The sequence below is a fragment of the Ascidia mentula genome, chromosome 2 (assembly GCF_947561715.1).
Source record: "Ascidia mentula chromosome 2, kaAscMent1.1, whole genome shotgun sequence".
NCBI classification, from domain to species: Eukaryota; Metazoa; Chordata; class Ascidiacea; order Phlebobranchia; family Ascidiidae; genus Ascidia; species Ascidia mentula.
This window is the reverse complement of record NC_138567.1, coordinates 5,142,190-5,163,553: the sequence shown is the minus strand read 5'-3', so window position 1 is coordinate 5,163,553 and position 21,364 is coordinate 5,142,190. Positions and strand designations below refer to the sequence as shown.

The 21,364-nt window shown below is 38.5% G+C and overlaps 4 protein-coding genes across 15 annotated transcripts in view; 3 read left to right on the top strand and 1 right to left on the bottom strand.

Moving 5' to 3' along the window:
* The window catches only part of LOC145889752 (uncharacterized), a 35,540-nt gene extending 32,987 nt beyond the window's left edge, over positions 1-2,553 (top strand). For all 12 annotated transcript variants that reach the window (XM_082980778.1, XM_082980780.1, XM_082980779.1 and 9 more), the window contains 7 exons: positions 151-259; positions 437-545; positions 798-1,030; positions 1,261-1,433; positions 1,584-1,695; positions 1,776-1,927; positions 2,262-2,553. In XM_082980778.1, coding sequence (XP_082836904.1) covers positions 151-259; positions 437-545; positions 798-1,030; positions 1,261-1,433; positions 1,584-1,695; positions 1,776-1,927; positions 2,262-2,377 — 1,004 coding nt within the window. In that variant the 3' untranslated portion in view covers positions 2,378-2,553. The remainder of the gene's footprint in view (positions 1-150; positions 260-436; positions 546-797; positions 1,031-1,260; positions 1,434-1,583; positions 1,696-1,775; positions 1,928-2,261) is intronic.
* An 843-nt stretch (positions 2,554-3,396) lies between these two features.
* On the top strand, positions 3,397-5,203 carry LOC145888690 (ran-specific GTPase-activating protein-like). Its single transcript, XM_082979501.1, has 6 exons — positions 3,397-3,599; positions 3,659-3,762; positions 3,956-4,113; positions 4,281-4,409; positions 4,501-4,572; positions 4,640-5,203. The coding sequence occupies exons 1-6, from the start codon at positions 3,588-3,590 to the stop codon at positions 4,864-4,866; spliced, it is 702 nt and encodes a 233-aa protein (XP_082835627.1). The 5' UTR covers positions 3,397-3,587; the 3' UTR covers positions 4,867-5,203.
* Positions 5,204-5,478: 275 nt separating this feature from the next.
* On the bottom strand, positions 5,479-11,926 carry LOC145889732 (glutathione hydrolase 1 proenzyme-like). The gene is made up of 12 exons (XM_082980750.1): positions 11,767-11,926; positions 10,943-11,247; positions 10,672-10,811; positions 10,276-10,471; positions 9,697-9,900; positions 9,480-9,589; positions 8,699-8,835; positions 8,233-8,420; positions 7,760-7,851; positions 6,942-7,105; positions 6,655-6,768; positions 5,479-6,191 (listed from the first exon to the last, which is right to left on the bottom strand). The coding sequence occupies exons 1-12, from the start codon at positions 11,824-11,826 to the stop codon at positions 6,042-6,044; spliced, it is 1,860 nt and encodes a 619-aa protein (XP_082836876.1). The 5' UTR covers positions 11,827-11,926; the 3' UTR covers positions 5,479-6,041.
* LOC145889733 (sodium- and chloride-dependent GABA transporter 3-like) lies at positions 10,260-20,701 on the top strand. The gene is made up of 12 exons (XM_082980751.1): positions 10,260-10,280; positions 16,197-16,305; positions 16,485-16,616; positions 16,806-17,064; positions 17,432-17,699; positions 18,012-18,115; positions 18,236-18,329; positions 18,497-18,640; positions 18,912-19,040; positions 19,381-19,587; positions 20,011-20,187; positions 20,478-20,701. The coding sequence occupies exons 1-12, from the start codon at positions 10,260-10,262 to the stop codon at positions 20,529-20,531; spliced, it is 1,698 nt and encodes a 565-aa protein (XP_082836877.1). The 3' UTR covers positions 20,532-20,701.
* The last annotated feature ends 663 nt before the right edge of the window (positions 20,702-21,364 follow it).

The following is a 21,364-nucleotide window of genomic DNA, read 5'->3' as shown; positions in this document are numbered from 1 at the left end:
AACGTTTGCTCTTATATTCCGTGTAATTAACTTAAAGTTGTTCGCACCTTGGTAAATTGTGTTGTTAGTTCAAGTGTAAAACAGGCAGCAATTCAAAACCATTGATGTTTTAGTTACAGTTAGTTTAACTACGCTTTTGCGCATCTTTAGACTTGGATTTCCTTCCATCGTGCAGTCTCAGGCAAGCTATTCGAAAAGTTTGGTCCTGCGAGAAAGCATTTACAGCAAATGCTCCTTACTCAGACCCGAACCAGTGCAGGTAATTTTCTTGTAAAATATATATACTGTATGGAAAATGATACCAAGGCTGTGCATAAAGTCTACACGGGCCGTAGGGGTTTTATTTTAATATAATAACCTTGCTCACTTTTAACCTGGTTTATTAGAACTTGTGCCCACACTAAATCCGCAGGTTTAAGCGTCTCACTTTCCTTAGGTCTAACATCAACACCGTTATTCAATGTGCCGCCAACCAGTTGGTAAAGTGTGCAAGTGGGAATGGACCAAACGTTTTCGAGAGATACGGAATCCCGATCGATATTCACGTGAGCGTTGGTCTATCTTTTAAAAACATACAATGGTTTCTATGAGATGAAAATCCTTTACTAACACTACATTTTACCAAATAGTTTAAAATACCTAGATTACTAAAATTAAAGCGAGCTATATAGCAAGAAAAATGGAACAACACATATATTTGTATGCAACACGCGGTACATACACTGCAAATACACTAAAACTTTTAAAATACTACGTCTTAAACTTTCTCCTCATACTTCATGTTCTATTACTTTCAGTTCATCATCCAGCAAATTCGATATCTGGCCTCCTCCAGTTCCTCCTGCTACTCCTACGATCCGATTAACTCCTTCTGCCAAAAGTCCTCTCTTCCTCATCACTTTGATCCTGCCTTCAACAACATGACAGATTTCTTCCTCTGTCATCCCAGGGCAACTCAGGGTTTGATCTCCAACCTAACGCATTTCTACTACGCTTATGTTGGCGCAAGAACAGCTGGAGAAATTTGCATGTAAGTGTACATGACATTTTCTGGCTACACTTTTCAGGTTGTTTAAAAACTTCAATGCTAAGTTTTTCCTGCAGTCTGAGAGTTTGGAAATTTGTTAAAATTTATTGCAATGTTATCAGTGTATATGTTTTAATTTTATTTTATATGCCATATAGTGATTATAGACCGCTAAATGTTATATAAAATTTTGCTTGTTAACACAGCTTGACGTTTTTTTTCAATTTTTGAAGGGCCTACCGAAGTTTCCGTGATGGTTTTGTGGCAACAGCTCGTACTCAGTGCAGTTTGGAGAGTTTGCGTTACTTGTTCAACGATTTGCACCCCGAACTCTACAACTACGTCACACAAGCTGTGCAAGTTGTCATTGATTCTGTCTCGGTTCTTGAGATATCTGCATGCCCAAGTAAGAGTTTTTTTGCTGATATTAACCACAGGTTTTCAATGGAAGAACATTTCTGTTGTTTTTGTTATTAAATATACTGTGTCCCATACATCCTGCTAAAACAACCATTTGGGTTGCATTGGAGATACTAACCCACATAACGTTGTACAGGAATAGCCGTGAACAACAGTCGTACAAGGATTTCAACAGAGTGGCTGAAGGCGTACGCAAAATGGCGTTCTGTGTCTCTGCCACGTTGGCAACGATCATACAACAGATGGATGTGAGTTTACAGAGTAACTTATTACACATGGTGCAAATCCAGAGTGGTTTATTAATCTATTTTCACTTTGAATATTTTAGTGAGGGTTTGGATTCGCTGTACCGACCACTACCAGAGACACCTCACTGTCTCGACCTGACCGGTATATCGTGTAGGAATCCTACTCAGTATACCTGCTCATATGATTACTATGACTGCCAGTTCTGCTACTGTGTGGACCACCTTTATAATGGTACGTAGCTGTGGCAATACAATTTGAAGCATAATGTTTCCTTTCATTTTAACGTATTTTGGCATAGCTATTGTCGAGCTATTGTCGTTGCCAAACGATGTAAATTTAAAAGAAGTACCCTTCTGATGTTGTGTATACATGGTGAATTGTTGCTCCATAACCCTAAAGAAGTTTCGCCGGTTGGCAGACGAAATGTCGTTTACAAAAAAATATACTTAACTTTCGTGTCAGAAGGACAGTTCTTTCAAAAATATTTTGACACTGCTGATGAAATCACAAAAGATTTAGAAAAACTATGTTTCGGGTACAACTTTTGTGCTATGTTTTGTTACAGGCCTGACCCAAGCAATGCTGCAGCCTTGGACAGACGATTTCCACAGTTGGGGAAATTTCATGGACGAATGGGAAAATTCCTACAATAGCTGGGAGATGAACGAAGGAGTGTTGTAAATAATTCAGGGCATATATTGACACCTCATGTAACCATTTTTGTGTAATGTTGTGAATACGAACATTCGTTTCAATAATCCTATTTACTCAAGCACCTCATTACTTAACACTTACACTCAGTTATTAACCAAATCGTGCTTCTTCAATTGAGCTACAACAAAATAAACTTCACCTATACTAAATGTTGGTGTGTTTTTCTTTGCAATAGCAAAATTTCTGTTGGTCTACGATATGGTAAGTTTCAAAAAAGATGATGTCAGTATATTTAGGAGTATTTAGAATTTTGATACGTTTTGCGCCGGCGTATCCTTGTTTATTACATTGTGATGAGCGTACGCTCGCCACTCAGCTTATAACGAAGCAAACAGATATAGCCTATCGCCGAAAATTCTTCTTACATGTTTATTATATTTCCTAAATTAAAACAAAATGTTTTATCATTATTGACATGTTGCTAATTAGCAAATACGTATAACTGAAAGTTGTATTTGTTGGCAACGTGTTTCTCGGAAAGACGTCTACATTCAGGGTTGGTCCAGGTAGTGTACCGCTATTAATTGACAGCAAATTTAAATTTATTGACACCTTCCTGGGACCGTCCCTGTCTTTGAAACATTGCCTGGATGATTGTAGTCCCGGACAACAACAAACATGAAAAACAGTTAGCTTGCACATCACAAAATAATAGGGTAATGGGGTACAAAGGTACAAAATACAAAAACGAAAGCCATTGCATTGGGTGCAGGACTTTTCGTCAAGATACCACTATTTACTGTTCGACCGCCGGGGGCGCCCATTAAAAAAATGGATGAGGGTAGTTGGCACTTTATTAGTGAAAAAGATTTAAACATAGTTGTTGCTATTCAGGTTTGGAATAAATTGGGCTGCCTAACTTGAGTTTTATTTCCAAACTATTTATTCTAAATTAAGGATGTTTAGATGGCTATCTAGGTTTTTTGTGACCAAAACGGCCCGATCATCCATTAAACATGCTTGTGGTGTTCTCGTCTCACGTTTATTGCGCGAGGTCTGAAGTTTTAACGACGTTGTTTGTTTCTTCGTTGTTGTTCGTTTTGTTCAGAACTTCGCATAACATAAAAACTTTCAAACCTGTTCCTCCAACAAACATCTACAAATTTGATTGTGATCTCATAATTGAATTCAAAAGATAAAGGCAATATTTTTAAAACAAGACACACCGAATCCCAACATGGCGACTCAGGTAAGACGCATGTTAGTGTGCTCTCGTTAATTTCCTAATTGAAAATCAATAACTTTCAGGTTGAGACAGCTGATGCTCATGACCCACATTATGAACCTGTTATCAGTCTTCCTGAAAAAGTGACGTCAACAATGGAAGAAGATGAAGATATTTTATTCAAAATGTAAGTTCAACATTGTTTGTTGACAAAGAAGCTCTTTATATTTTGTGTCACATAAGTGTATAATATTATCTATCAAGTAACACCAAACCAAACCCATATAAGATGTAATACATTTTCTGGAATTTGTATCTACAATAACTAGCCTACAACTTGCATGCAAGTTTCTTGAGCAAACCATATTTTGCATTCACAGGAGAGCTAAACTGTTCCGGTGGGCAAGAGAAGCTGATCCGCCAGAGTGGAAGGAACGTGGCACTGGAGATGTAAAACTTCTCAAACATCGTGAAAATGAAAAAATACGACTTCTTATGAGGAGAGACAAGACCTTCAAAATATGTGCAAACCATTACTGTAAGTGACCGAAGTTAATTTATTCCCGATTTATTTTTTCCCATAAGTTTTACACAAACTAGATTGTTTGTTGTGGCAATCTGCTTAAAATGATTCTGCAAAAATGTTCTTGCGAAAAGTGCATTTGTTGTTGCAAGTGAGCTAATGAAGTTGTTAAATTGTTTTAGTGGATACCAATATGGAGTTGGTACCAAACAGTGGAAGTGACCGTGCATGGGTTTGGACAACCTTCGCCGATTTTGCAGAAGGAGATTCAAGGGAGGAACTTCTTGCAATACGGTTTCTTAATTCTGAAAGTGAGTTTTGCCGAATTATATACATGCATACTGTTTGTGCTCAAATATTTAATTGAAGATGTCAATCTTATTTCGTTTGTCTATGGTTTAGATGCGAACAAGTTCAAAGACAAGTTTTTGGAGTGTCAGGAAATGTTAAAAAAGCTGAAAGAATCAAATGCAGGTAAACATAACTGACTCTATATATGTAAGGGTAATGTTATTATAAATTTTTTTTGTTGGAAATATAGTAAAGGCAAAAGCTCAGCAAGAAGAAGCAGCGAAAACATCGTCAGAAACAACTGAAGATGCTGAAAGTAAAGGTGACAGTGACGCTGAAAAAACTTTGGAAGTTACAAAAAAACTTGAGGAACTGAATGTTGAACCAAAAACGAATGAAACAGAATCATCTCAAGAATCTGAAGAAACTCCAGCAGACCAAAAGGAAACCAAATTGGAAGACTCGCCAGAAAAATAATAAAAGTTTTTCCACGTATCTTTAGATAATTTCCCCTGTTTTTTAATTAATGGAAAGTTTTGGTTAGCATAATATGTTTTACCATTTATTCCTTGTTTGCAATACTGCCTGGTTCAACTTGGAAATCGCAGATACAGGCTGCTTGTTTTAAACCATTGATTTTACTACCTAGAATGGGATGAGCATCCATAGGCTGCTTTTTTATCCATGATTTTCATTGTGTGCTTTCTGAACATCTGTAACATGTAACCTCAGCCCTGCCAAGTGAATACATATTAACACAACACTATATTATGTTTGTAAGTTTCAGATAACTGAAATGTTACGGAGCCAGCTGTAATAACAAATAAATAGAGATATGGAAGGATTTTGCTTGGTGTGTTGGTATGTGGTAGATATATGGTATTTCATTGAAGTCAGGGTTATGGTGCAAGTTAAATTTATGGTTCTAGTTGACAAGTTTAGTGAGTGATTGTAGGCTGAGGAACACAACATACAGGGTTTGTTATTAAGGATTTGCCTTCAGTTACACAGGTTTTGCTGTTGATATATGTATATTATTACATACACCAGTTCGTTAGTTTTTTTCATTTCAACTAACACAGCTTGAACCAGTATGTTTTTATTAGTCCAGTGTGATCACTCCGCTGCTAAAGCAAACACAATAATTTTTTGTTCAACATCAGCACAAAAGTAAAAGCACTCAATAATAAAATCCGTCGAACATGTACATTTACAGCTTGCAACACACACATATTGGTTTGTTGTTTTGATGGGTTGACCCTATCATAAAAAACAGGCGTGAAGTAAATGGATTTGTGTGAATGATTCAGAAGTGCATAAATGGAAAGATTTAGAAGTCACTCTAAAAGGGAATGAATAAAGGAAAGCAAACAATTATTATAATCGACCAATCAAAAAAATCACCGCTATAACCCGTTGAGGTATTGCACCAAAACTAAAAATTAGTCACCTGAAAGTTCTTTAGAAAATAAGTGATTTGTATGCAAAATAATACACTGTTCAAATGCATTGACTAAAAAACGTGTTTACAGTAATACAATTGGATTAAAACATCTTTTAAACATTCTACTAAAACATGGGACACTCGAAACTACAGACTTTACATAAATCGACAGCACTTGGGCGACAGCACGCATTAAAAGGAAATTCGGTTAAAAGCCGTCAGGCGCCCCTCCTTTTCTGGAGTCGCATGCTGCGTTAATATTTCCGTCATTATCGATTAAAATTGCCTGAATTATTGAGCCTGCAGTAGCCGACATGGCAATGTTGTGTTGCTTCTCGGCCATTCCATCGATCACCGCCTAAACAAACAAAAACCTTGTTGTCAAAACACAATTTCCTGTGCAATCGCCAGTTTTTTCGTGACAGAAAACAATCCTGAACTAACCGGTAGATTGAAGTTAATTTTCATGGCTATAAACATTGGCCGGGAGTTACTTGTATGCAAGAAAAACCTACTTCGAATCATTGACGTAGCCAGAGAGGGGCCGACAGGGCCATGACCCCTGGCCACAAATGTATAAGCTTTAAAGATTTGCCAATCTTGTTTTTTTACTTTCAATTTGTGTCTCAATTTTTATTGAAAGTATTTAACATTTTAGCAAATCTAGATGTTTTCTGATTCGAAAGGCAGCGTTCGATACCGAAAACAAATACTTCCTCATATTTGGCCCCCACCAAACTATCAAGCTTTCTACGTCACTGCTGTAAGTGCCTATCATGATCAACTTCCGTTTAAAAAGTTTTGCACAGAAAGCAATTTACCTGATCAAATCCCTGCTCAAAGACAGTCTCGTTTGGCATAAGTTGGTCGTGGATTCTTTTCTTTTCAACGCTTGTGACCAAATCATCGTTAAACCACAGACAGTCCATCATGGTCTGAAAAAATATAATCAGGTGTCATAGATCCATAATAGAGTATGGTACGATGGGTTGTAGTCAACAACGACCAGTAACCGGCTTCGGTAATGTTTTACTCGCTAGTAATTATTCGAATGGCGCAACTTCTGTTGCAGTATTAAATTATAAGGACACTTTTCAACAGAACGTACCATGGCAGTGGAAGTTGTTATTTTCGTTCCTCCAGCTGCTCCATCAATCATAATCACTCGGTTTACCCCTGTTTTAACGTCAGCCTCTACAACTATGATGGGAGTCATACTCGACTGGGGTCGGTTGCCAGGTTTGATGAAGTTGGATGGAGAAGGTGGGACACCTGGATAACACAACAATTTTATAATAATTCACTATGCTTTTTTAATAAAAAAGCCATAAAAGTGAATGCTATTTAAGTTTTATGGCGTATTTCAAAAATTGTTGTTTCGAAGGGGCGTGACCAAACTGTGGTTCATACTTACTATCCGCACGAACAGGTAATGTAAGTTTATGATTATTTAAGTTACACGTCGACTTTATAGGTCATATCAGTGTAGCTTTGGTTACTACACGACGATCTTTAACGTAAATAGCCTGGCTAGACTTCCAGCTACATACCTACATCATTGCCTCTATTGCTTACAGGTGCAAACTACGTTCTACACTCAAGATAGGACATATCATCGCTATTTTCGTTTTTATATCGTTACATAGGATGTGGTGAGTGGTAGGTCATGTTACCTACGTGTTTCGCAGTCGCAAGCAACTGTTTTCACATGCTGGGCCTATTTTTCGACATAAAATATCCGACTGTATTTTTTTTCATCCAATAAAAAAAGGCCAAAAAGATTGTGCAAGTTTCCGAAAGCAAATTTACCACAATGAAAAGCGGCAACACCTACTCGAACCCCACTAAGTGCACGCGCTATCGTCTTGTTTGCGTTATAAGTTTGCCATCGGCACACAGTCATTCAAAAGGCAGACAAACACTCACCAAACGCGTTTGTGACGTTCGGCGACGAAAAGTCATCCATTTCATTGTTGAAAATGATTCCCGTGCGGCGCCCGCGTACTTTGCTACCGAAGCTGCAAGGAGAAAAAGCGACGTCATAAGTATTTGTGATGTCATAATCGAACCAATGTTTTTCCTTCAACAGTGTCCTTTACCCGTATGTGAGTGAACAAAGGTAGGCAAATATTCACAGTGATTTTAAGCGAAACGTCGTCACTAGATTACTGTTTCAATCTGCAAGGCGAACCACGATCACTTCTTCAATAAAACGATCATTGACGGAACATGGGTGTAAATTTGGATCTTTTTGCTATGTGTATGTGTCTTGCAGTATACGGTAATTATGTTCAAATAACCAACCCCCGTGTTTCCTAGTGTTAACCTCATAACGCTGTTGTACTTCCTCTGATAGCATTAAGTTTGGAACAAACACCTTTATGCCACAGTCCACTTACTACAGGTTAATCGTACTCGTGAGAGACACAGCATCGCCGTTTGGGCCATACAAACTCATATGCGATGTGCCCGCATCGTCAGGTAAGTGGAAATCTGGTTCGTAGTAAGATACTGGCATCGTGTGGGCGTCGTTTATTTTCTCTCTCAGCGCATCGGCGTACCAGTCTGCTGTCATGTTCTTTACTAGCTGCAAACACAGCGAACGTTGGGCAAAAAAGCAATAGTAGTGAAAGGATCTATTTTCAGCAGTAATTCCGTCCGCTGATAATGACCACAGAAGTGTTTAAAACGTTTGCAATGTGGTTATATTCCAGATTTACGCTTTGTTTAATTGTTCTCAAACCTCCAAGCGGCATCAACCCATAATTACCTCAGGACCACTTTGTAGACATAAAACGTACACAATGAAACTTATTCTGTTATACGCTATTGAAATTAATTAAGGGTTTCAAACGTGTTCCATACCTCAGTGATTGTTTTGTTAAGCCTGTCATCGCCCAGGGATGACCTCTTAGCGTAAGCGAAGCGGAAAGCTTCCACAATGCGGTGATACGTCAGAACCTTGTTTTCGTCACTCATGTCATTCGGACCAAAATCGTAACCTACGAAAATCAGTTATATTTAAAGTTCCCCTGGTTTTAAAGACCAACTGAAACAGGATTCATAAAAAATTTCCAAATTTTGATATTTTCGACGGATTTTCTCTGTTAGGTCAAGGCTGATTGCGGCAGGGCTGTTATGCAATCAGAGGTTGGGTAAATGCGAAAGCGCATATGTTTTACAATCATTTTGTAAATATACCCACGAGTGTACCGGAAAGATATCGACCTCGAAATGAAACATATGAAACATAGTAACACGAGGGGCATATATCGTTGAAAACTACGGCCTATATGAACTAGTACATTCGATAAAACCACGTCGCTATCTCGTGCGATTGCTGAGTTTCCGCGCCCAAAGTTTTTGAACTAGCGATTTTTTTATGAACAATTTGTCATAATAATAAAGCTTGGTTAGTACGAGTAAAATTGGTAGTATGGCATAATGTATTGTGAAAGTCAGACACCTTTGCCAGTGGGCGTAATTAAATTCAACGACTAACCTCATAAATCTCAATCATGTAAAGCTAGTAGCAATAGATTTGTTTTAGCAATATCTTTGTTATTAGCTTTAAGTAAGACTATGAAGGCAAACAGGTGAACACACCACTTTGCAAAATAGGTAAATGCTGAATGCAAGAACTTACCATCTAGAATGTTAACCATTAAACTTAGGACAGCACCACTTGATGGTGGACCAGCAGAAAATATTGTCACTTGGTCCACTGTTATATTAATGGCTGGCTTCACTTGGACTCTGGAAAAACGTACATGGTTAAAAATATTTTAATCTAAGTTTAATTTAAATAAATAGTTGAACACAGACAACAATACAATTTTAGAGGTAAAATAACAAGTACATACGCATAATTTTTAAGGTCATCCAATGTCATAATATTGGTCCCAAAAGCATCTTCCAAATCCTGTATGATATCACTTGACAGAGATCCATCGTAAAATGCCGTTTTGCCCTCTTTGGCAAGTATCTTCAAGGTCCTTGCCAACTGTGGTAGTTTTATAATATCGCCCTCTTTTTTCAAACTTCCATCATCGTTCTCATATATAGGCCTGCAGTTAAATAAAATTGATGCATATGCGGCACTGCAGAAAGCTTTGATAAAAATTTAAAAAACAATTTTTGTATTATATGTGCAAAAAAGCCATAATAATATTGGTAAGCTGCAGACAGGGTGTGTACACGCACTGTTTCGACCTGTGAGGTCTCATCAGTGCAGCTGTTGCAGGCGCACTGTGCTAGCTTTTACACTGGACAGGTACCACAAAGTGGAATCTAGTGTGCCTGCTAGTGTAAAAGCTAGCACAGTGCCACTGCAACAGCTGCACTGATGAGACCTCACAGGTCGAAACAGTGCGTGTACACACTCTGTCTGCAGCTTACCAATAATTTTTGTATTGCTAGTTAAAAAATGATTGAACTCTCACCAAAGGTTGTACGTTCTGTTATGAATAATATAATCGTTGGAATCAATGGCAATTGCCAATGCTCTTGGTGCAGGGTATCCATATTCAGCTAGTTTGATGGTTGGTTCAAATAGGTCAGCCCAGGGCAGTTTTCCATATCTCTGATGGGCCTCCCAATATCCTGCTATTTCCCCTGGAATTGCTACTGCCATTGCACCTAAAATAGGTCAAAAACCAACGTTAATCAAAAAATAAATCATGCCTTTAATTTTTGTAGCTACAACAAAAGTATTGAAATGTAAAAGAGTGAAAAATATATTTTTTACAAATCTTTGATAAATTTTGACTGTTAAAAAGATCTTTTATAAAAAATTTTCAGGTTAAGATACATTCAGAACTTTTTTTTAAATTTTACACCTCTAGTCGACAAGAAACCATCTCCCCCATACATGTCCTCCGTGGCATTCGCTGCAGCTGTTTCACGGGCATTTACAAATGTTGCTTCACCAGTTGTTCCATTGTAAAGTACCATAAAAAATCCCCCTCCAATACCACAGCTGAAAATGTAATTGTTAAATTACCTACTGCAAACAAAACATATAATCCACAAGTTCTATCTTACTACAAAGTGTGTTTAAACACTATAAAAATCTTATTTGCATAAAATGTAGTGTTATATGGACCTTACCTATGAGCACTAAGTAAACCAACACAGAGCATTGTTCCAATGGCTGCATCCACGACAGTGCCACCCTTCTGCAAGAAATCTTTCCCAATTGTAGAACATGGCCCAGCATCAGCCGCAACGGCAGCATTTGAAAAAACACCAGAGTGGGAGGGAAGAGGAGTAGTTGTAGTGCTTGGAGGTGTTGTGGTTTCTACGACAACTACTTCCCTTGGTGGAAGGCCAAAGTACAAACCAAAGAAAAGCGCTAGGCCGACCGTTCCACCAACAATGACACCGATGCCAAAATGTCCCGCGTTGAATTTTGACTGTAATGAAGAAAAAAGTTAGGGGAATTCACACAACACAGTTACTGGGACAAAAAAGGCCAATTTACTTTTTGACTGAAGGCTGTTTGCGGAAGAAAAGGTGAAAATTCTTTCTTTCCCATGTTGACAAAAAAAACACAATATTTTCTTATTCACATCTTACAACTGGGGGTGTAAAATTTATGGTTTTACCGCACGTTACTAATCCTGCAAGCTTACGTCAACAAATGGCTTGAATCACTGTCCGAAATTACCTGCGTTTGAGAAATAATACTGATTTGTATCTCGTTTCTAAAACTAAAATGCTGACAAGTCTGACCCCACGTACACAAACGTTGTTTACAGAAACTTTCTTCTGAAACGGTTGAATGATTTGAGCTTCCCTATTCATCCTGACTCAGCACTAGAAACGTAGCGAACCATAACATAGATTTTTATGAAAAGTGCGGGAGTTTTTAAACCTTTTTGCTAATGTTCTCTTGGTTGCATGTAAATAAGTTAATAATGATATTGATGTACCTGTTTGGGAGTTTTGGCACTCTCCGGAGTTTGTACACTGGTGAAGTTTGTCCCAGGCATAGCTCCACTATATAGATGTTGTATTCAATGCACCACCTCCAGTCGAACGATAATAGAAATTAAATGTCGTCGATCAGTTCTTTGTTTTGTAAAAAAATATTTTTTCTCTACTGCAAAGCTGAAATAAAAAAAGTAGTTCGACCAGCAATGAAGGAGTCAGACGTTACACGTAACAATTGGAGGGTAATTGTCGCACATGATTCAGGGTCATCCACGTTAGATTTGTAAGTACCGGTGTCAGAGCAGTACAAAGCACTACAGCGCCAGTGAAACTATCGCAAACGAGTTTTGTATCCCAATACTGCAACGCTCATTTCAGACACCATAAAATTAGACAAGTAAAAATAGCTCGTAACTTGGCAACCTCACACGACATACAACGGGAAGGAAAAAGAAACCTGATGTCAGACCAACGAGGAAAATAATACCTTGATTCTCTGTGTAGTGTGCTACAAATTTTGGCGTTCAAGGAGTTTCTTACTCGTTATAACTTAAACTATGTTTTTAAACCATCTGTAACTACGAATGAAGTATTTCACAATGGAAATTTACTGGACTAAGTACAAATCCCACTTTCCCCTGCACTTCCTGTCTGTCACGGGGATACGTTAACATGAAGGCACATTTGCTGCGTCATGCTCTTATGGAAAGAACTAGAACTTTCCGCTGAGTAATGCAAACCACACGGCTTTGCGAAAAAGGTCAACAAACGTTTGCCAAAACCTGTTAATCATTAAAATGATCTCGTTGAAATAGTGATTAGGTTGAATTTTCGCAGTTTCTCCTTTAACGTTTCTATGAATTGACACTTTAGCTATTGTGTTGTTACACACATCACACACGGTCTAACCCTTATTCAATAATGCTGAATTTACGCAAATAAAAACCAAATTCTTGCACGAAGTCACATTGCAGAAAAGGAAGTGATTTTCATGCACATTTGTCTTTTGAAGCTTGAAATCTTGTGGTTTGATTAAACTCATTTGTTAACGCGCATCCGGGATCTTTGTTGGTTACATCCTGGATCATTTGAGGTATTAGTTTTTACCACAACGCGCCACTCCCACTTTCATTCAAGATATAAAAAAAAACGTTTTCCCCGACTTTTGGAAAATTATACCCAACCTTTCAAGTCTGTGCGATGCTTCACTCGTCAATTTGATACAAGTTTCTTGGAAGAAAATAGACACGAATATAACTGTTGTATTGAGTATGATACGCCTGGCACTGCGATAATTCAACATTATTATACCTTCCTTTTTCATTTGTACCCCAGCGTATTGTGACTGTCTGGGCCTCGATTCTTCATGCTGAGCATGCGTTTCACTGCAAACAGCTAGTTAATGATTGATTAAACTCAATCCAATTCATCTGCTGCATACTTGTTTGTCTGAAGAAAACAACTACCCTGACGTCATGACACAAGCAAACTCTTTGTAGCCAATAAACCCCAATACCGTTGTAGGTGTTTTTCTGGGCCCTTCTTGCACAATAATTTGATTACATATCGTATTTGTTTTTTTCTCAATGAAGATCGCTAAATGTTGTTGTAATAGTTTGCTTCTAATATATCACAATGGCCGTGCATGTACAACATACTTCCAATACTGAAGATGCATTTAAGATAATGCGGGATCCAGTTTCAACAAGGATAAATAATAAATGTTTACGTGTTTAAATTCCTGCACTCACAAGAACAAAATATCCTGGGGCAAAAAATGCGTCCAGTGTTTTTCAACCTATGGGACAATGTGGACTAATGCGGATATGAAAATCTGATGTGCGGATGGGTAACATGGTGCGGATGACAATCTCCCGATAAATAGTCTTTCTAGTTTACGACTTTTCTATATTTGGTTGCCTAAACACTCAAAAAATTGTCCAGCATCTTAGTAGTATTACATACACTGTATAGGAGTGCAAACAGTTGCACACATTATAGATTCCATCATAACTGTCCCCAACGATTTAAAAGCAACAAATCTGATATTGCCGATTCGGCAGCTTCAAGAAATAGGCTACCAGCAGTAAACAGAAACATATGTTCTTGAATTATTTTTTTTTACCCAGGAGTTCTGTCATAACACTTAAGTCCATGCACATATGTTGTTCCTGTGAGCCAAGATAAAGCTCCTGTGAAGTTGCAATGATGACTCCAGGTGTCTGCTAGAGCTTTAATTTTCTACTGACCTGGCAACCTAATGCATTGCCTAATATACAGAATATTTTCAAAATTCTATACAAAAAAAGGATTTTTTAATAACCCTTTCTTCAAATACAACTTAGGGGTTCCAAAACTTTTAAGCTAGTAGCTGAACATGGCAATTATAATATCCACAACTTCGGCAAAAGATTTACATCAAAAAGAATTAGTCAAACATGTCAAAACTGTGCCCTTTGTAATTTTATCACCTGCTTGCTGCATTGCATGTCTACCACAATCAGTTTTATTGCATTTTTGCGAATGGCTAATAACATTTTTGTCTCCCTGCAAAGCCATCATTTTTCATAAAACGCCGACCACTATTGCAAAACGCCATTCGTAGACGTTTATACTCTCATCACAACTAGACCTGAACACTGGCAACATCAGCAGAACCAAAATCGTCGGAGCCTATAACATACACAAAAGTGGCCATTGAAATGGGGTGAAAGACAAAACATATCGACAATTTTCTGCGCATCGTCATAAAATTTTGTTGAGTGCGTCACCGGGTTCTCAAAAGTTTGGAATCGTTGAGCGGACCGTTTATAAAAAGGTTGAAAAGCACTTGCGTAACCGATAACTGGAGAAGCACCGGCGTAACCGATAACTGGAAAAGTACTTCTGCCCTCATCATCATAATCAAACAAAGTACGTTTTTCTTCCATATCGGGTTCGCACTTTCGCGCGAAATAACACGCAAGGGTGTTTACGTAATTAAAGTTCCTGAACCAATTCCTGCACTCACAAGAACAAAATATCCTGGGGCAAAAATGCGTGACCGATAACTGGAAAAGTACTTCTGCCTTTTTTCGTACGTCAATCAACAAAGGTCTGGAATTTTTGACGCTGTGCAGAGCATTGGTTTCTGAATATGGAAAAAGGGAAGCAATACATACTTTATTTGACCATGGTAATTTACGTGCTTTGCCTCAAGTTGCAGAAACAATAGGGCACATTAAACAGGCCTGAGAATTGGGAAGGAAATGGTAGATCCGCATTGCCGGAATCGAGTGCTTAAAACTGAAACACTTTCGTCAATCACGTGAATAATGTCGCTTGCATGTCATCATTTCACGCATATCACCAATTCCAAAACAATATAAACTACAATATAACATACATCGCAACCCACGTTTCTTATCGACATTCAAAGTAAGCTTTATTTCAAAGTACAACCCAAAACTTTGGAATTACGCAAAACGTGAATATTTCGTTTTGGTATTTTACTTCTTCAGCAAGAAAACATGTAACGCAGGTGCATCAAAACTTGCCTCGGGTGTTTCTTGCGGATGCAAAAAGTTCCCAACCGACGAAATGTGGGAAGTGATAGCGTGCACAAACATCAACAACGTTTAGAGCTGCAAACAGGTCTTTCGACCTACAAGGTCTCATTAGTACAGCTGGTTACTGTAGCACTAGACAAGCTTTTCAACTAGTGGGTCCAAAAATTCCATTTTGTGGCACATTGTGGTTAGGTTTGCCGTCAGCTACCCAACTGGGACAAACCAGCGTTATTATTGCTCTGCTTATATATCATCAAAATTGATGTTCAGTTTTGGAGAAACGACGTCACTTTCGTTTACGTTATAACTATGGTAGCGATAGTTTAATTGCTCCATGCTTTGTTTCTTAACCCGTGAACGAGAACGCAGCAACTTCGTTCGTGAACAGGGCTTTAAACCGTTGAGGGGGCTCGTAATAATTTGATGCAATCCTATCAATTACACCCACTCATGGTTTGGAGCCAAACTCGACAGCTGTAGGCTGAGCGCACATGTGGGAAGCGCGCATATGATAGAACGACACATGCGGTACTGCTCAGGTCGAGGCGGCATAGGTAGAATTGTGGTAAACACGATTTTCATTTTTAAACTTCAGTATTATGAGTTGTAGTAAAATGGCGTACTTAGTCAGTGTTGCGGGTTGTGGGTTTATTTCGGCATGAATAATTTAGTAACATTGAGTAGGAAAAGTAATGCTTTTGTGGTACCATAATATGTGCAGGTTACCCATGGTATAGCTGCAAAACTTTTAATTGCCAACTGTCATTCTTCGAACAGGATTCATTCTTAATGAAACCATGGACGAGACAGACACTAACCCTTTAAACCACATGTGCGTTGCTGATGGCGACAAGAAAACGAAGGTTGACAAAAAGCACAAGAGACAGAAATGGGCAAGGTCTTGGGATTTTGTTTTCGCATTACTTGGAGGTTCAATCGGACTCGGTAATGTCTGGAGATTCCCCTACCTTTGCTTCAAAAACGGAGGAGGTAACATGGGTGACATTTTTGCTTGTTCATTTTTGCCTATTTGGTGTTATGCTACGACAATAACCAACATACAAATACCGTGATGCAATGTGGCCTGCTATTTATTAATACATGCCCAGGTTTATCAAACTTTTTAAGTGGGTACGACTATGTACCTTGCCCGTGTTACATATCTGAAGGAGCGTTCCTGGTGCCTTACATTTTCTTCGTGGTGATGTTTGCGATCCCGTTGGTCATTCTGGAAACTTCTTTCGGACAAAGGGTGGGTCGTGGCGTCATGCAAAGTTGGTCAGGCATACCCATAATGAAAGGTAAGAATTTGTCAGGCAAAACATTGACTTACGCCTCTATACGTACTTCCTAACTATAGTAAACTGCTGAATGACTGGTTTTGACGATTATTTTCACTGCATTCTGTTAATATAAAAAGTAATACTTAATACTTTCGGCGCCCATCACCATCATATTTTCGCTGTAAATTTTTCGACATGAACACGCAGGTATCGCCTTTGCGCAAGCAATGGTTCTCTTCCATTTCACCACAAGTTATCAAATTATCCTGGTATGGGCTCTCAAGTACTTTGTAAAGAGCTTCTCGGCTGTTCTTCCGTGGTCAACGTGCGGAAATGAGTGGAATACCCATCGTTGTATTGCCACACAAGACTTGGAAGGAGGAGGCATTTACCAAAATTCGACAAACGCCCGCAATCTGACTGCGAACGATGGAAACGTCACTTCCTCTGCCACAGAGTACTGGTTGTAAGTGACAAAAAAACCTTTGGTAATCAATGGAATACTGTAGGATTACATTGTTTGTATTTCTTTTGTTTTGTTGTGATTGTCTTAAGTCTTAAAGCAGGGGTGCACAACAAATTAAAGATAATAGCTTGTACTATCCGGTCACGGGCCATACAGCTTATTGTTTTAGTTAAGTAAGGTGTCTAAAGCACTTTGAACATTTGGCAAAACAATGATCGGATGTAATGAAAACAATATACTCTAACATAGCGTTTTACTCTTACACATAATGTTTTTCTCGTACACATAAAGATTTAAGTTTGTCAACATACTGGGATTTTACTTACTCGCCACTTCATTAGTGGACATTTCCTTCTTTTTCATTTAGTTACGAAGTTTTGGGAGTTTCGTCGGGAATTGACGAGCCGGGAAGCTTCCGATCAGATCTGGTCTTGTACCTGGCAATACTTTGGCTTGCGATGTTTCTTTCAACATTCAAGGGCATAAAGTGGTCGGCCAAGGTCGTTTACGTCACTGCCAGCCTTCCAATTCTCCTTATCCTTGCGGTTTTGGTAAGAGGTGCCACTCTAGACGGGGCGGCAAATGGAATTAAATACTATTTGATTCCGGACGTTCCGAAATTGCTGAAGCTTGAGGTAATTAAAAGATAACTTGTGTAAATGTCACCCAACAGCAAGTTGTCGAAGAGCAAACCTAAGACACTTGTCTTTCAGTTGTTTTTGATATATATATATATTTCGCCTATGATTCGGTATCGTCAGTATCACTTATTCAAATGGTCCTTGTTACCGTAAGACTGTCGGGAGATTCGCATACAAGTTTTTAAGAGTTCTATTTCATCAAACAGTTAAGCTTTAAAAAATATATAAAACTCCTGTTGGTGCCAGGCATATTGCAATTTAAAATTTATGTATGTTATCTTTACGACTATTTCATGTATCGTTAAGGTTTGGGTCGCTGCCGCCACACAGGTGGTTTATTCGTTTTCGTTGAGCATATCTGTGTTGACAACCCTCGGGAGTTACAACACGTACCGTCATAATTTCTGGAGGTTAGTTCACCGCTCACAATATTTCAGTTTGAGCTTGATGGCTGGCCCACAACGGAAAGCTTTATGTTTTTGATACCGATAGAAATATCGCAACTTTTAAAAGTAAGAATGTTGTTCCAGAGACTCGTTTATTTTTTGCTTCGCCAATTCTTTCACAAGTTTCATAGTTGGATTTGCCGTCTTCTCGACACTGGGCTTCATGGCAAAATTTCAGGTTGGTCATGTTTTTTTTTATTTCTCCCAATAACTTCATAAAATAAAAAGTAAGTCTGCAATTATAATGTGCAATATACGTAGCAAGGTAGAACGAAAGGGTCATATTGCCAAAGATATTTCAAAATTTTCAAATTCAAGCATCAAAATGACCCTTTCCTTTCTCAGAACACGACAATTGAACACGTGGCAAGTTCAGGTCCAGGGTTGGCGTTCATCGCTTATCCTCAAACGTTGTCTCTTCTTCCTCTGCCACAATTTTGGTCGGCTTTGTTTTTTCTTATGCTCCTGTTGCTGGGATTTGACACCAAGGTAACAATAGACTTTGGTTCAAAATGACTGGCGCCCTTGTCTCAATCGATAACATTAACCAAGACGTTCCTTGGCACACTAGACGGATTTGACCACGTCGGACCTCGCGCTGTTTTTAGGTGAAGTGCAGGTGTCTACCCTTCTCCGCATTTCTATAGAACCAAACCTGACAGTAACGTTATTTCATTACATCCATAACTGCTGCAATCAGCAAAATACAAAACCACACGGATTACTTCCTCTTTTCCGAGTGAATTTGTTTCCTTCTTAGTTTCTGCAACAAGAAAGTTTGATGGCGCTGATTTTGGATAATTTTCCCCACTTGAGGAGGCGGAAGGAGTTGGTTCATGCCGCTGCATGCGTTTTCCTGATGATTGTCTGTCTCTCCATGGTCACCGAGGTAATGCAAAGGATTTTTGTAGCTGGCGATGATCGCAAAACGGCAAAAAAAATTAAGCAATCAGCATCCGTACCATGCTTAAAATTTATAAACATTGCATCCTTTGGAGGGACTAACTAACTTAAATTCATAACTGATGCTGCCAGGCATATTATCAATATACAAGGAGGCTGGAGCACATCCTGATACTGTATAGCAAACCGAAACGTTGATATTGATAAACATTATTGCCAGAAAAAACTCATTGAACTTATCAGAATTTCACTTGTTTCACAAAAATTTTAGGTTGAGTAAAAATATGTTGTGATTTTCGTATTCAATTGCATTTTATATTACGCAGGGTGGTGTGTACGTGTTTGTAATCTACAACAACTATGCGGCGACCGGATGGTGCATGTTTTTTATTTCTTCTTGCGAATTTCTGGCCATTTCTTGGTTGTACGGGTTTGATCGTTACTGGGACGAAATCGAAGCCATGATTGGCCCGAGAAGAGGAAAGTTTTGGATTAAATTGTCTTGGTTGTATATTGGTCCTGCGCTATCTTTCGTAAGTAGTCGTAATTAGCCCCAACAAGCAATAGCAAACTTTGTTAACCCCATGTCATATCTATCCATAGTTCCTAATTTCTATTAATTTGCGAATGAAGTTTTTCACAATGCGTTTCCTAGTATGGAAGCAAACACATAATTTTGTATTTTCCATTTAACATGATAAATGAAATGTTAACCCCATAGGAAAAGCATTCAGGCCACTGTTTTTGATGTATACGGGGCACCTTCTATTACTACAGGCGCTCTAGGTACGCTAGATCTTGTAATATTATATAGGTTCGACCAAGCGAACCTGCAGTGTTAGGAGATGGAACCTAGTGGTCTGTAGTATTTGAAGGTTGCCTTTCATGTATGTTTTCTCAAACATGCCAATGTGGACAAGCTGCGTACACAATAATACGCTTATCATTGTTTTTAGATCATATTTATATACTACCTCGTCGTGAACAAGCCCTTGAAGTACCAAAATTACGTCTATCCCGCCTGGGCTCAAGCAGTCGCTCATTTGATGAGTCTGAGTTCGGTGGTCTTCATACCTGGCTACGCAATATACAAAGCCGTGGTAACTTACATGCGCGATGGCAAAATTACCAAGGTAATTACAAAAATGTGGTTTCTCAAAATACTATGAAGATTGTATTTGAATATACAATACTGATGATACCTACAAGTATATGCGAAACTCACCGTCTGTATAAAGCGAAGACCTTGTTGTAAGGCACACGACTTACGATTTATATATATAGGCATTTTGTCGACCATTGGCTGACAGGAGATAATAGCATATACTTTTGTTTGTCTTATTCCTTTTTGTGTAGGGCTCAAAAATATTTCGGGAAACTATGGTTACCACTTTTTTTTTAAAAAACAAACGTTTCTTCTCAGGAGCTATTTTGTCAACCGATTTCAAGAAAATCCACAGAAATGGATGTTATTTAGATATTTAGTATTTGATTTTGTTGACAGTTTTATAGCCCGTGTACGTATAGAGCAATATATTAACAGTTCCCACTTCCTTCATCGATCCCACCATTTTTGACCATCAATCACGATAAACATTTCAGTATCCCGTGAAATCCTTTATTTCCACAGCCAGTTTACCTCACTAGCTACCCTTAATCCACATATGTCCGTGTAAGGAAATTTGCATTTGAGATGAAAATAAAAAGCTTACCGTGTGACTGATGTTTTGCGTATACCAACACGTGTTGTCAACTAAATCCTACTCATAATGTGAACATGTTAGAGTAGAGTACAAGGTTGGGAAAATCAGTTGTTTGTTTCCTTCGGTTGCACTTGTTTTGGTCTTGGCACAATAGCTTATTATATAATTTTGTTTATCTACTTTGTATGTTGTATGTAGGGAGTATATGTTCTACAGAAACGCATTTTTCTACTCATATATGGACCCGAGAAAGGGAAAATAAATGTTTGATTTACTACATTCGTTAGCTTTAGATCTTAAATGACGTCATCATGACAGTACAAGCAGCCAATGAAACGAGTTTACGTCAGGTCCCGTAGAGAGTGAACAGAATAAACAAAATACCTAACGGTCCATGGCGGCTTGGCAGGATTATAAACCGCAAGTATTTCATGGAGTCGCGCCAAACAGCTGAGGAAGGTTACACACACGCGGTAGAATGTCATGAATAAGCTGCGAATGCAACGAGATCTTAAACGCAATGAGTTCTTCGGCATCTGCTTGTTCTATTTCGTGCGGAGGCACAGATATTGTTGACTACAAACAGAAAAAAGTTCACAGGGAGCAA